At 34.5% G+C, this 16,557-nt stretch overlaps 1 protein-coding gene across 3 annotated transcripts in view; it reads right to left on the bottom strand.

Moving 5' to 3' along the window:
- The window catches only part of GRM8 (glutamate metabotropic receptor 8), an 863,233-nt gene that overhangs the window by 348,896 nt on the left and 497,780 nt on the right, over positions 1 to 16,557 (bottom strand). For all 3 annotated transcript variants that reach the window (XM_017873818.1, XM_017873820.1, XM_017873819.1), the window contains exon 7: positions 5,766 to 5,966. In XM_017873818.1, coding sequence (XP_017729307.1) covers positions 5,766 to 5,966 — 201 coding nt within the window. The remainder of the gene's footprint in view (positions 1 to 5,765; positions 5,967 to 16,557) is intronic.

Consider the following 16,557-nt stretch of genomic DNA (forward strand, 5'->3'; position numbering starts at 1 on the left):
GTAATAATCCTTGTCATTTTTGTTTCACGTTTACCACATTGGTTAAAATTGATAGAATATTAATAATTATGGTAATAGGTTTAATCCATCTCTTTGATAAGAATAACTATAAATATACAATCAGCTATAGACTAAGAAAGATGTGCTTTATGTGTTAAGTATTTGGTCAATTTCTAGTTTGTTTTGTATTTATAACATAACTTAGGCTAATTATTTTATCATATGACTTTACATAATCTTATCAAATGTTTATTATTGTCTTATTTGACCTATTAGCATGATTATAGTATAATTTCTAATGTTAAACTATAATTATTCCTTTCAGATAGCTTAAAGGTATTTTATGCTAATAAATTTCCTTCAGAATCAGACTATAGTGTTCAGAGACTCTCGAAATTGTATATTTGGATATTTTGCATTAACTCTTTGAAATCAATAAGTTTTCTAAAGGAAAGAAGATGCTGATAACTTCAATCTCTGTACTGATCTTTACAATCTAACAAATATTTCCATATTATCCTTGGAATATTGAGCACTGAAATATTTAGATCACAACTCACTGCTGAGTTTAGGGAAGCTGCTTCCTTCCTCTTGGTGTCAGATAATTCAACCCCAATACAAGAGTTTGCATTACAAAATTCCAAAGTTGACTCTTCTCTCCAATTATCACAGATTCTACTTGATTCCTGTCTCCCTCAGACTAATGCAAACTCATCCACCGAAAGAAACAATGAGATTCAGATACCTAGGCATCACCCCCTCTCTCAGGTTTCTACCTCCCTGCTTAAGCTTTCCCCATAAGGCACTTATAGAAACTTTCTAAATGTCTCTTTTATCTATAGGGAGTGGTCTGTGACAACCAAGTTTGTACTACTTCCTCCTGTACAGATAATCTGGAATAGATCTGACATACAACCTAAGTTTGGCTAATGAGATTAAAGCTTCCAAGAAGTTGCAATTGAGACTTTTAAAACGTTAGTTTTGACAGGTGTCTTAAACAAAGAATAGCTAAACCCTAGAAATGGAGACCATCTGCTACCCTGTGAACCTAGAAGAGAAAACCAATATAAAGAGAAACAGATAAAGCAGACAGACAGACAGACAGAGATCCTTTTTTTTTCCTTATAGGTTTTTATTTCTTAGGACCAGTTCTTTCTTTATACTTGTTTCTGTTCTGCTATGGGGTTTCCTGATGCACATGCACAAATTCCTCATTTTAGCTGAATTAAGCAAGTTTTAGTTGGCTTCTCAAGTTGGTTGGTTATATACAATCAAACAATTACAATTAATATGCCACTGTGCTTGACCTGCCCTGACATGAGTTCAGCTATAGGGCAAGGAAGTAGGGAGATAGCTCTGAAATTCTATCCAACACTTTCTTTATGATAAATATAGTTCTCATAGTAACAGAAACACCTTTGATTCTATACAAGATGTACAAAATTAATATTGTATTGCCTATAGATCAGTCTGGAGTAAGGAATTGACAAGTTCCTAAAATATCTGACCTCCTTTTCTCTGTATTTTTTGATAAATCTTAGGGTTTAAAAATTATAGAAATAACATTTTGTTCAGATAGCAGCAATAAAAGTAACCCTAAAAGAAAGTCTTTTCCCTCTGGCTTCCCAAGTAGACAGAAGATGTTAAGAAAACCTGTAAGGGAAACATCAGTGATTCTGGATACACTATGATTCAGAATGTGCTTAAAATACAGACGCAGAAGATGGTTCAGGTACCTTTTTTCAGTGACTTAAAAAAATCAGTTTCAGTGATTACATTCAATTAAACCACCATTGTAGCTTATGTCTCTGATGCTAATTAGCACTCTACAGTTCAGTAGTTTGAATATTCCAGCTTTAGTTATTTTTTATGAAATAATTTTGGCCTGAAATACTAGTTGTTTATCACTCTAAATTCGAATATATTCTTTGCTTTGTGAATTAGATGATACACTGGAAGAAGCACAATCTTTTAAATATCTTTAAACCATTGCTTAAGTAAGCATACCACACACCTGGTTACAATGTGAGCAAGATTAAATTTTAACAGACCAACAGTTCTCTTTAATTTTATACCAATCATCTGATGAGCTTCCAGTACCTGGCTACTTCACCTCCTGCTCCTATAAACTGGAAGCAGAATCTTCCTCCACACTGATAACATGGTTTTACTATCTCAAACTAAAAAGGAGCATACAAAGAAATGTATCCTGATATCTAATTATGTAAAAAAGAACTAATTTAACAATAATTTTATCTGTACAAAAATTATACTTTGGGATAGCCACTATTCAATTTTAAATGGGCATTACTAAGTAATTCCATCAAATGGGTCAATTTTTTTTAATTCCTTGAGAGTACATTTTGTAGTTCACTGATCCTGGCAGATAATCGAGAAGGCCACACTGTACAAACTTGGCAGTTGTCTTATAAAGCTCATTATTTGACAACTGGCAATAGCTAGGCTAAAAATCTTCTAATATATACTATTTTTTGTTGTGTATAATAAGCAGCTCTGGTTCTAGTCAAGCACATCTGGGTTCTTCAGAAAATTAAAAATTGATCCTGGGTAAACCTTGTTTTGGCCAATGTCTTCCTTGCACTTTTGGTGTTAGGGAGGTGGGACAGCTATCCCACCAGGTGAGAACACCAGCTATCACCACCATAACCAACTCATCTGGTTTCCAATTAACAACATAACATAGCTGTTTTCTAGGTTCCTAACAGCTAACAAAAGCACCAAAACTCTACTTCCAGCTGCTATTAATTCCCTGCAAAGAGCAATGATATGTATGTGAGTCTGTAGATTGTATGTGTGCTTCATAGAGCCACTGGGACTCTTCAAGGTACTTCCGAGACCAGTAAGCAAGACTAAGGAAGTGGACCGGCCAGAGCTATGCCAATCTCTTCAAGCCAACAGTTCTTGTTTTTTAACAGCAATCTGTTAAATGTTAGATTTCTGAGTAGGATATTTTTGAAGATAGAGTCTTAAAACTAGAGTATAAGGGAGATGTTCTTCATTTATTCTTCAGAGTATGGTACATCCCCGTATCATCAGGGTTCAAAAGAGTTATAAATCTAAATCAAGGATGATTATCTTCCTCCTTGAAAACACCCTTAATGAAATATACTTTCAGGGTTACGAGAGTTACATCATTTTTTAACTTTGATTGTGGGTACAAATGCAAAACAGCCAGAGAAGACTTCTGCTTTTGCTGTAAAATTTTGTTAAATAACATTGCTCATTTGGCTGTCAAAGTAGCATATGACACCTTTCTTTTGGAAATAATTTCCAAGAAAATTTGTTCTCTCTTGAAAAATAGGTAGGCTTGCTTCTATCATATAATGAAAATTATAAATCACATTGTCAATCCCTTTATGCTTTGATTGCTTAAGAAGCTCAAAGTTAATGATTTCATCTTTTATTCTGCTTACCATATTTGTTTCTTCCTCCTTTAGTAGTTTTGATGGTGTACTTCTATTTAAACAGCTGTGTGTGTCATTTTTATCATAAACAGAATGAACATTAATATATAAGTCAATAATAAAATTAAAATGTGATGAATATCCTGGAAATTACTGAAAATCAACAGAATTATGTATTTTATGATCATTTGCTTATCTTCAGGTCTCTTATCCTGTATTATCAGCTACTGGAACACAATCAAGTCTCAAGTCCAGCAAAATCAATCTCCAAAGAGCTCAACAGAGATTGTCTTTTAAGTTCATATACTAAGATTTATTTATTTTCCATAACCCTCATCTGAGATATACGTAACCTTATATTAGACAACTTATATTATAAGTTAATATTATATTAACTTATAATGCTATAAGGTTAGCATTAATAACCTTCTATTATGCTCCAATAGGTTCTTGTTGCTTTCAAGATGAAGAATAAACCTTAATAATGGCCTATAAGACCTCACATGGTCTACATGGCCCAGCCTATTGCTCTGCCCTTATCTGAGACACCTACTCCCTTCAGATTTCATCTGCTCCTAAATCCCTATATTAGGGAAATGTCCACTATTATAAACTCTAAAACCAGAATATCTCCCTTTTCAGCACTCATTGCAGATTACATAATTATATTTTTGTTTGCTTATTTGATTAATACCTAAGTTCTCCAGGAAACTCTAAGTGCCATGAACGTTTTGTCTATTGTCCCCAGTAATGTATCATCAGCACCTGTCCTAAAAACAAGCACAGCAACAGCATCAGAAACACTTTGATAATGAGAAAAAAAAAAAAATCCACTGTAAAAAGTGGACAGAGCTCAAAGATCATTCATTGGAGTCTAGAGGCAAATCCTCTTAATAGCCATTACATTAAGATATTCTTTAACTGTCTTTAATAGGATCATTATATTACAGGATGGTATAATAATTATAATAATTGAAGTCATCAAGGAAGGGTTAGATTTTGATCTATGGTTAAGATAAAAGACAAATGCCTTTAAAATGCTTTCTTTAATGCTTCTTTAAAAGATTTCCCTGTCTTCTGGAGGTGAGCTTCAGTTCTATGGAAACTTCACACATCTGCGTTATTCTTCCCACCTCTTAACTAGCAATATTAGATAAACGAAGAGTTCCCCAACCTCAGGTTATCATAAACAACCTTGTATTGCAACATTCCTCTTTTGGTCAATTTCATAATTGCATAAAAATTATTTTCAAACTCCCGTTAGTATTCATATTCCCAACAAAAAGATTAATGTTATGTAATGCTTCACAAATATTCTGCCACAGACAATGTGTGTTGAATTTAAACCAAATTCTGTCTTAGGTTGCCTTTAAAGGAAAAATGCAAAAAAATGCAAAAAAAAAAAAAAAAAAAGAAAAAAAAGTTTCCACTTGAATTCTAAATTGAAGATGACCTTGTGCTTTTCTGAGAAATGCTGGCAGCTGAGGTCACTGGAGTGTGTTATGATAGACGGTGCAGTGCTGTGTGTGTCTCAAGGCATGTCCATTGTATGGATTAAAGCCAAACCAAAAGTATTAGGCAGCTCAGAGCATTCTATCATTTCATTTGAAAATAATGATCAAAGTCGTGGGCAACAACCATTGCAACTCTCATGAAAGAATGGCAGCATTCAATAATTCCATCACTTCAGACAGGTAGTTGGGCTATTCTCAATCAAATACTATGAATCCAGTATATTCTGTATCAGTTTCTTGTGGCAGTCACAGAAACAACATTTCTGCTTTTACAGTATAAAAATCCTGTCTACATTGTGTGCATCCCTTTGCTTCCAAATGACTGAGTCATTGAGAAAAATACAAGGAAACGGAAAACACAGAAACTGAACCCTCTTTGAGTATAAATATATAGCAACCCCAAATCAGCCATTTTCTTCAAGTCAGCTTACTGTTTCAAAAGCTTAGAATCCATTTCGAAACAAAATGTCTACAATCTCTTCTCTAATAACAGCATGAACAAAACACTTTCAAAGAAATATAATCTAGTGTCAATGGTTTTCAAGCCTTCTAAGTGATCTCTTCAATAGTGATATTTAACTAGAACATTTTGATTGATAGAGGCTTATTTTAAACTTTTGCTTCCTTCACGCATAGATTAATGGTAGCATAAAATATGTTTGAGATGTAAAAGCAGGTGGAAAACTCACACTTATGATCAAAGAAGAGAACTGCTTCTAATTCTGTGTTTTCCACTCTGCCTGAGTATCTTCTATATATAGGAGGAAAAACATACCCTGTTGCTTTTAAAGTACTTAGACACACACACACACACGTTGTAACTTACCATTAAAATTTACAGCCCGAATATAACCAAGTAGCTCTTTCCCATCAATGGTACTCATTCGTGGACAAAGGCCAATGTATCCAGGGCAGAGATCTTTGTGCATATTGTGCAGGGCGTAAGCCATGGAATATACTGCATCAATTACAAATTGGACCTTTCCTTCCTGTTCATAAGATGAATCCCGAGCAATTCGCTCCAGCCCTGCAAAATAAAAGATAAAAACATCAGTTGACATTAGATTCCAAGAAAAGACGGCATTAGAGCTAAGATTTCCATCATTTGAGGACACTTAATGAGACACAACTATTTGATTTCACTTCTGATTAATTCTATACTTACTGAGTCAGGTTTTAAACTGGATATTGAGTTTATTTAGAAAGAGTAAAACTATTTCATTAGCAACAAAAAGATATGAAGTAAATAAAAGATGTATAGTTTCATTATCGTTATTTCTACCTTATTGAGTCCTATTATATTGTGCATTCTAGTAATTACATAACGCTTTGGTAGTGGCTTGATCTTTTATGCAAAATGTGTAGTGTGTCATTCTTGTCATCTATCTCAGCTCCAGGAGTGTCATTTAATTAGTGGCCCAAAGCAAGGTCTTTCACCACCCACCAAATCAGTTATAATTTTGAATGTGCTCTATTTGGGAGCCTTTTTGTAATTATCATATGACAATACTCCCTTAAGTGACCCTAGTTATCTTTACAATGATCATTCAATTTGTTTTCTTTTTGAACTCAGTTTTCTATTTAGAATTTCTATTAAAAAGGTGCAGGCACCTCAAAATGAATGTCACTCAGAATAAATGTACCTGTGTTTGGGCATATTTAGGGCTGATAATTGGCACTGGAGATTACTTTTAGGTTGGTGTTTATAATTTAATACAGAATAGACATATATTTTAAATGAAATATAAATGAGAGCTCAACTATGATCCAACATTATCGTTTTGAAAGCAAGGAAACTGAAACTCATGGAGGTTATAATCACATGGGGTACATAGGGCAGGTTTGGGAAGCATTCATAGGTCTCAGACTGCAAGCCCAATATTCTCTCAATTCACAGAAAAGTTTGGTAGATGGCAAGAATGTTGGGCATGCAAGAAAAATTATGAAAGGGACATCAAGAGTTTATTAAGGGAACAAAAAGTGATCTCCTATCACTCCTCCATCCATCACCAACCCTTACACAACTGGTAACACTTAGACAAAAGCAAGTATTTTCAACTTTCCATGGATGTTACTAACCTTGAATAAATTGTACTTATGTTCAACACGTATTTGTTTTCTAAACACCAATGCATATAACATATATATTTAGAGAGTTGAATTAAAGTGGTTTATATTTGGATATTTACACTCTGAAAACCTGTGGTTTTTTTCCTAAACAAAATAGTGGTCAGTTTATTTTATTCATCCAATTATTGTTTTGTTTTCCTTTGGTCTTAATCACTTGTGACACTGTTCTTTTAGATGCTCTTGGTTGGTATTCTGGTCTCTGTGGTCTGTCATGATGCTGAATTCTGCTCCTCCCTGTTTGGCATGGGTTTTCTGATTTTTCTCATGTCTCAACTTTTCATTCTCCAAGGCTGAGTTTCTTCATCCCCAACCTCAGAATCTGCTCATTGTCAATTTTGTCAACTACTAAAATTTCTACAGTCTAGAAATATAAATGGGACTATAAAATGTTAGCTACAGAGTCCAGAACATTAGATCAATTTTTAATAATTAGTTTAATTCATTTTGGAAATTAGCTTTTTGGAAAATTAGTTTTCCAAATCTTTCTTGCTGTCTAAGTGTATAGTCCCATATTTCCAATGGCCTACCATATCTCTATGTAGTCTCCTGCTTCCATATCAAACAATATATGTAAAACGAGGCTATCTCTGTAGGAGATTCCCTAAAATATCCTACTGATATTTTGCAAGTTTGCAAGCACAAAAAGACAGGGAAGACTACTTCTCAAAAGGTATATTGTCTCCTTCAACCTACTTTAGCTGCATGATCTAAGCTAAGATCCACAAGACATGGGGACTATGTTCTCTCCCTATCTCTAGGTTATACTTTTGTCTCCTGAGTCTTAGGACAACACTGCTTGTTCCCAGAATCTCTCATCAAGTTTCCTGTGAAAACAACCGTTTCCACTTCTGCCTAAAATTTCTCTCCCATGGCTTTAACCACAAAGTAGAGCATTCATAAATAAATATTGAAAGATGGTTACAGCAACCAAATAGATGCTATTATTTTCTTATAGATTCTAGTCTGGTGACTATCCACTCTTGTTAGTCCAGGACTGAGGGGGTTCTAAGGACCTAGGATCAAAATGTGAAGAGCCCTGGAAAAACCAGGATACTTGCTTATGAACAAAGAGGTAAGTGACGAGGAAATTTCAGAGAGAAGACTAAATAACGACTTTGAGGATCAGTCCCTAGGTCTGGATGGATATCCCTGTGTTTCATTTATTTTGCATCACTGCACTTGAAAACAGAAAATGAAGACAATGAGGTTCAGGGCGGTTGTTTCCACACTTGGTTCTCTCCTTAAGTACAGATTTCTTAGCACCACCCCAGACTTGCTGGGTCAGAATCTTCCTACCTGGGACATAAAGGATCTGTCATTTCAACAACTCACTAGGAGATTCTGGTGCAACCAGCTAAGTCTGTGGGCCAGCTTTAGGAAATTTCTGCTCTTCCATACAGCAATCCTCAAAAATACCTCTATAGATCTATTGTTTAGAGAGTTTTATGGTATTGAAGTATGAAATTAATAATTCTTTCATGATATGCACAACCCAAAGAAAATCTAATCAAATTATTCCCCTTTTCTTACTAGATGAAGAGTCAAAGAACACAAATCCCAATACTCATGCATTTCAAAGCTTCCACCGTGTCCTTAGACACACAGGGAGGCCTAGAGCTGATGACAAGAGTAGAAGCCAGAAAGACACGAAAGATCTGTAAATAAGAAAGTGTAAGGAATTGAATGTGTTCCTCATGAGAGGGTGGAAACAGAAAATAGAAGGCAGTAGGAAGAAAAAGATACAGAGATGAGGGAAAGGAGGATGGAGCAACACAGAGAAAGGCTTGCACCCAAGGTACAATAATGGCAGAGGGAAATCTAACATTCCACGTTGTTTGTATTGCTGCTTTGTAAATCCCTCTGCTGCAGACATATATATATATACACACACACACACACACACACCCCTCACACACCTCTTTTGTAAATATTATTGGCTTTTAATCGATTTTTTTTAATTTTGTGGGCTTTAAAGAAAAGGGAGGATTTCCATATTTCCATTACTGCAGGGTGAAGGGTGGAGAGTGGGCATAGAACTGGCAGAAAATGCCTAAGCCAAATGGTTTCAAATGAAGCAATGACCACAAGAACATTAAGGAATTTGGAAATTTTTTAAAACCTATGAAATTCATGTAACAGCTAGACATGTGTGACAGTTTTATAGTTTTAAACTTAATCTATCCTAAAATGTTCTTGATTTAATATATTATCAGTTTATTTTAGTGCCAGTGCAACCTCAATATATTATTTTACTTTATATTACATATTATCAATTTAATATATTATCATTGTATTTTAATGCAAGTGCAACCTCCCTGTCAATCCATAGAGATACTCCTCAGTGTTCAAGAATTTCCTGATAAATTGTAATTGACATGCTCCAATTTAATAGATATACTCTGCCTCAGCATTTCTTAAAGAATAAACAACCTGGTGTGGTGGCTCACAGCTGTAATCTCAATATTTTGAAAAGCTGAGGTGGGAGGATTGCTTGATGTCAGGAGTTCAAGACCAGCCTGGGCAGCATAGTGAGACCCTGTCCCTACCAAAAAATCAAACTAAAAATTCAACTTTATATACAATAGGTCTAAATGAATAATCAAATACACATAATCTTATTAAATAAACATATTTAAATTTTCACTATTCAAATCATTTTTTCTAGTTATAAACTCCAATTATTTTGACGATTAAATATATTCCAACTTTGTACATTTTTGTTCTTTTAAAGAATTCAGAAGTCTGCCTAGTAACTGGTACCACATGTGAATCAATAAACACTGTAAAACTCTCCCCATAAATCAACGTAAGCATATGGTGACAAACTGAAAGACTGAACACTATTACCATTTCTAAACTTAAAAGTGAATCATTTTATTTCTTTTCAGGCTGTTTAGACAACGTATTTTTCTGTTCCTTAACACTTCAACCTCATGATGACACTTAAGATTTTACAGCAGCTAGAATTTGCTCCTCACTTCCTATATTTGATTCTCTCATTCATCTAAAAGGGGAGTTTAGGAAGCTGACAGTGACTCATCAACCTAATTGGCTGTAAAATTTCATTATGCTATAGTTTCTAAAGTTAGTGTTAATGTATTGCTATAAAGTGCTAAATGTTGTCAAAGGCTGTATGTCAGCTAACCATTTTAAATATCACCAATTGTAGAGTTGTGATGTGTTCTAGTGTATAGCTTAAAATTAACAACATAGAGCAAAGTGTTTGCATGGTGAGACAGGAATTCAGCCTCTTAAATTTTATAGGAAGATTGTTTTACATCTTCATTAATGAAATCTAAATCTTGTGATTAGATCTCAGGTTCCCAGAAAATAATAAATTCTTACTGGTCTAAGAAATATCACACGTACTTTAGTTAAGGACTTTCACAGTTTGTGGTGTATATTCTTGGGTTTTGTTCCTTTTCAGTAAAAAAAAGGCAAATTGGCTTAAGTTGGCAAAACATTGTATATGTTACAATGTAAGTTCCTAAGATGAATCTAAGAGAAATTTCAGACTCTTTGATGCATTGTGGTTGCAAAGCATTGCTTTCTAAGAATTTCCCATTTCTCAGGATAGAGTTCAGTTTTCTAAGCTAAAATGTCAGAAGGCTAATTTAATTGTCCTGAAATTAGGCATACAAAACTTCTAACATCAATGCAATGATAGTCCAATAAGCAGTTGGTCAATCCAAGTAAAAAACAAATGGAAGTCATACCAGTTGCTTAATTCCTGGGAAATCAAACATCTGATTTGTTGCCTTTTTCTTACAACCGTCTCAGCTTGGAGTATAAATAATCCAACAATCTAAATTTGTAGATTAAGAAGTATTTGTTAAAGTTTCTCCCTGAATTTTTCTGAATTATGAAGCAACTGTTTTAAATAATTCAGTCAGTTTCTTGGAGTTGCTGCGGAGAGAACAGCAAAGAGAAAGAAGGGAATCTGTGAACCTGCTATGAATAAATACATTTATGCATCTAGGCCCAGATTTAAAAGTCATTCTGAATTTCATAGGAGCTTCTCTGCCTATTGATAACCAGGAACAAGACTATCATACTTTACATTGTGCTTTTCCCAATGTGACACAGATACATTGTAACTGCATAGTGCAGTGACTTTTAAATCCGTGAAAACCATGCCAAGAAGCACATCGCACGCTAAAGAGTAACTGCTATCAAGCTGACAAGTAGATCTTTTTTTTTTCTGAATTTAAAATGATTTGGGTTCCAGGACAAAATAGGGGGAACATAAGGTAGAAATACAAGCATTTTCAATTATACAGGACTATCTCCAGAGCACTAGGATCCGCACATGAAAGTATGCACCTCCCGTACTGAAGACAGATGAAAACATGTACCCTGAGATGAGACAGACAGGTGAAATGACTGATAGAAGCAGCTGGCTAGGGGAGAGAGAGGATCAGTCAGTTAGACCTGGATCCAGGTCCCAGCTGGACAGCTTAGAAAGCGATTGGCCTTGGACACCTTCCTGAACCACGTCACTAATCCTGGGCCTTCAGCTGACATTGCTGCTCTTAGGGACCTCTGTAATGGGGTCCCTCATCCCTCAGCTTCATCTGCTCCACTCTTAGGTCCTTGAACATTACATAAGATCTCCAAATGCAGGCCTTTATTCAGCTGTTTACTCTCTTCATTCCTTGCCTAGATGTTTCCAAGCCTCAGGGGAGATGTCACTTCAAATTAGTTAATATTTAATGATTTTCTTCCCAAACTTAGCCTAGATTAGATCATACAGCATCTTAAATACTAGGCTTAAATACTGAATATTGTTCACTTGAAATGGAGAACTATGATCAATATTTAAAATTATTGCTGAAAATAATGTGTAAAATTAATTGAAGCAAGCATAGGTTGAAGGTAGAGATGAGTTGGGAGGCAGGTTATGCAGAAAGTGGAAACAGGATGACCCAGGGAAATGAAAACAAAGGAATGACAGAAAATATGTTTTAGATGCCAAATTGACAGAATCTAAGTATCTGATTAAATATGGCAGCAAAAGTCAGGAGGCAAAGAACAACTCAAGGTTCTGATGCTAGGTACTAGAAAATTGGCACCATGACCAGTTTGAAAAATCAGGTGAAGGTTTGATTAATGATATCTCCCTAAGAGCATCAAGACCTCAATTAAAAGGACTGATTTTTAATGTTCGGTGCTATTCATTATATCCTCTAATATAGTATAGAGTTTATAGAGATGTTTAATTATAAAAGAATAAAAGGCCCAAATGTTTAAAGTAATCACATAACAATAACGTGGTTGATCATTTATTTGCAACACTGGTATAACTGAAGAAGCTATGTTGGAATAGTGCACCTTATGCAGTGTTGCAGTAAAACCAATGGCCTGAGAAACCAGACTTGCATTCCAGTTCTAACACCACAACCAATTAACTTTGTGGCCCTGGACAAAACATGATCTCTCTGGTTTTTGGTTACTTCTCAGTAAAAATTAGAGAACTGAACAAGATGCTCTGTCAGGGCCCCTCCAGCTCTGAAATCCTGGATTCTAAGGCATGTTCTCTTATTTCTAACTGCTTCCTCCTTATACTCTCTAAGATCACTTGAAGATGATTTAAGTAATCTTCAAGTAAGTGTGACTGAACAAAACCACTAAACCCAATTCTCCTAAACAGTATCAATTATCCTGTAACTGGGCTACTGCTGAGACCCGCAAATTCTACACTAACAAAAATAGCAAATGTCAACCTGGATTAATTTTTCCCTGCATTCAGAGTTTTGGTTCACTGTGTCACCACATTTTCATTATTCTTAGATTTAGAGCCATTGACCAAATCTGGTTCCTCAAAAAAGAGAAGTTTTTAGGTCTCTTCTTTTCTGATACACTGCCCTAAGGAATCAATTACGGAAAACAAAGTCAGAGAAGTGAAAGGGAAGAGGAACGATACAAATAATTTAAATGGTAAGGGCACTTCACAAATAGTATCCCTCTAATTCTAAATTATTACTACTCCTCTTGTACAAATAGAAGAACTGAGATTCAAAAAGTCAAATAATTTACCCAAGATTGCAAAGTCATGGCAGTAAATGCTAATTTAAAATCAGGTCTACATGACTCAAAACCTCTGCCATTACTACTCTTCCTTCTCCTCCGTGAAATTTCCTTTGATTCTTCCAGTTCAGGGTTATCTTCTACTTCTCCAAACTCCCCATTCACTTACATCAACTAGACCAATGATTAACTTGTCTCTTAAATTAACTGCAACTGCAGGTTCTCTACGTGTAATGCGTTCATGCACTCGTGTTAATCTTTAAAGACAACAGTGAAACAGGAGTCAAAAATATTATAAAATATAAACTTTTACAGAAATGTTGACCATATGTATTAACAAATACTAACAAAAATGTCAATACTTATGTTGAAATACATTTAAAAGGAAAAAACTTTCTATTACATTTTAAGCATTTTCTGAACTGTTAAACAAAAAAAAACTTCTTGTGAATTTCAGCCATCCACTTATGAAAAAATTGGCATAAAATGGCTGAAATTCCCAAGCAAAAGGACCGGACATTTGTGATAAAGGCCAATGCTAATAAAGCTTATATATTTATATTTATACAAATGACTAAAGTATTTTAGCCTTGGAAGGTAGTGTGTCTGAGTCTATGCCTCTATATGATTTTTCTTAAAATATAACATCAAGCTCAAAAGAGAGTTTCACACTCAAGATTCTGCTTTGTGGAGTCTTCAGCTGGCTCCATCAAGGACCTGTAGAAACAGATGTGTTGGACTAATGAACTAATTTGAGCCACTATCTTACCTATTTACAAAGGGCAGAGAAAATTAGAAGATAAGGGCCCTTTGCTGAGAATCACCTGCTCTCTGTCTTCTTCTGTAATTTAAATGTAGCAGCAAAAACTGAAGACTCTTAGCTGCCTGAGGACACATGAGGAGACACTTGTAAATCAACCACTGAAGAGCTCTAGATCAGCTTACAATAACATCTCTCCTTTGTGCCTGGCAGGAAATAGAAAGTGCTTCAGGCAGGTGCCAGGTGTCCCCTTCAGGTATTAAAAATTTCCATGCAATGCCCCAGGGTTTCTAAAACACTGGAAAACCTAAGGTAAGTGGCAAATAAGATTAAGAGTGTATCTTCAGGCAAAACAACCAGTTTAAAAGAAAGACTTTCAGAAAAGCAAATTATTTCATAGATATATTCCTAAGTCCCTGAACAAAGAAAAGCCTGTTTGATTAAATTCAATTATTTGCATTTTTCTACATAATTATACTAGATCATACACATGAGAGACAAGTTTTGATTTAAAATAATGTATATAACTTGATATATCATAGTTAATGTTTATCTTTTCAAGGCATATTGAAGACACTCCTCCCCATACAATTCCAATTTGGGCACCAAAATTCCCACTTCAGCAGATAGGACTTCTAATGCTCCACCACCACAATATGTTATAGTCATTTCAGACCCTATGACTTGGCTCAGGATTTACCTTTTAAAATTATAGTCTATTTTTTAAATTACAAAAGTAATACATATTCATATTAGAAATGTGGAAAATAAAAGTGTAGAAAGAAGAAAATTTAAAAAAAAAAATCTATTAGCCTCCCATCTTAATGACCATTTGTATATTGGTGTCTTACAACATTTCTCTCTTTGCCTCTTTAAAGTGATATACTTTAACGTGATGATATGTTATATTCACTTCAACTATAATGAGAATTCCCCTATATTATAGAAAAGCATGGTTTTTAATCTTGTCCCTTAATCTTTCATTAAGATTCTTGTCTAATCTGTAGTGATTCAATAGATTCATATTTTTGCAATTAATTCTTTTGTTATAGTCAGTGTAATATTTGGGTTAAGATAAGGATCCTAACTTTACATTTTCCAAATTGTGAACCAATTCTTCCAGTGTTATTTATTACATGTGTATTCCTTTCCCAAATAATTTATATAACATTACTTTTAACATATCAAATTCTTATATATTCTTGAACACCTATCTGGATTTTCTGCTCTAGGTCATTTTTCTCTTAATATGCCAATGCTACATTTTTATGATTATTATGTTTGTATGTTATACCATTGGTTCATGGTGTACTCTATCATACTTTTTTAAAAATTTCTGATTAGTCTCACTAATAGTCTTTAGACCTAATTAAACCAGTTCAAAAGTTAGAACTTTTATTAGTCATATAAATTTTAAAATTTATTATGAAAGACATAACATAGCTATAATACTAAGCCTCCATTTGATAACATAGAGTCTGTTTATTCAAATCTTCTTTATGAATCCTTAATAAAGATATGTCATTCAAACATTTCTTTTAAGTTCTTCAATATTTTATGTTTTGTTGCTTTGTAAAATAAGATTTATTTTCATTAACTGGTATAATTTATAAATTTCTATTTATTTTTAATGCTCAACATTTTTCTCTCATTTAAATTCTACATATCCTAGCAATCCCAGATTAAGTCCTATATCTTCTACACAACAAGGAAAAATATAAAATAGCATGGGTTTTGAGACCAGATTAAGATTTTAGGCTCTGCCTCCGTGTCTCTGAATTCTTCACTCATAAAATTGGAATTTATGACCCATATTGCATGGCTGTTGTGAGGATTAACTGAGATAATGTAAGGCATCTGGCACCTTATGTAGTAAATAAATGAACATCACTATTTGATATGTGAGGCTATAAAATACTTAACCTTCTATAATGTACAACACTTTTTCAATTATACAAATGAAAGAAATTACAACAGAAAGTTAAACTCAGTATATATTCCTATATTCAATTACCAAGCCTGAGAAAGGTAATTTAGTTCCGTGATTGAGACCAGTCACCCTGCTTCCAATCTGTCTGAGTTCAAATCTCTGTACCACCATTTACTAGTTACAAGGCTTTGAGTAAACCCTTTAACCTCCTATGTATCTTATCTTATCTTTAAAATGGGGATAACAATAATATCTCCCACATAGGGCTGTTCTCATAATTAAATCAGTTAGTATATATATTAGGCAGTCAGAAGAGTGTTGAAAAGAATAGGCACTATATAAGATGGTATTATTATTATCTTTATTATTATCATTCACTAAGCTTGTGTGATATACTAAGCAGTGAGCAGGATACAATGGTAAACAAAAACTGACCTACTCCTTGCTGTCATAGAGTGACACTAGGACTATGATCTGAAAGATAAATAGGAGTGAATTAGGTAGGCAAGGGAAGTAGAGGGGAGCACAGGATGACAGCAGTGGCAAAAGCCCACTGATGGTGGCAGCAGAAGAGTACAAGGAGTGAGGCTCAGCCAGTCAGGCTGCAGCAGGGGAAGAAGAAGGGAGGCACAGGTGAGGCCTGACGGGGCCAGGGCCAGATTATGGGACCATGCAAATGACCTGGAGTCTATCTGTCTTCTTTCTAAAAGCAGAGGGAAGCCATCAAAAGGTAACATAACCAGATTTCCAGTTCAAAAAGAGCACTGAGTC

This window comes from Rhinopithecus bieti, unplaced genomic scaffold (assembly GCF_001698545.2).
Source record: "Rhinopithecus bieti isolate Rb0 unplaced genomic scaffold, ASM169854v2 scaffold_7683, whole genome shotgun sequence".
Taxonomy (NCBI): domain Eukaryota; kingdom Metazoa; phylum Chordata; class Mammalia; order Primates; family Cercopithecidae; genus Rhinopithecus; species Rhinopithecus bieti.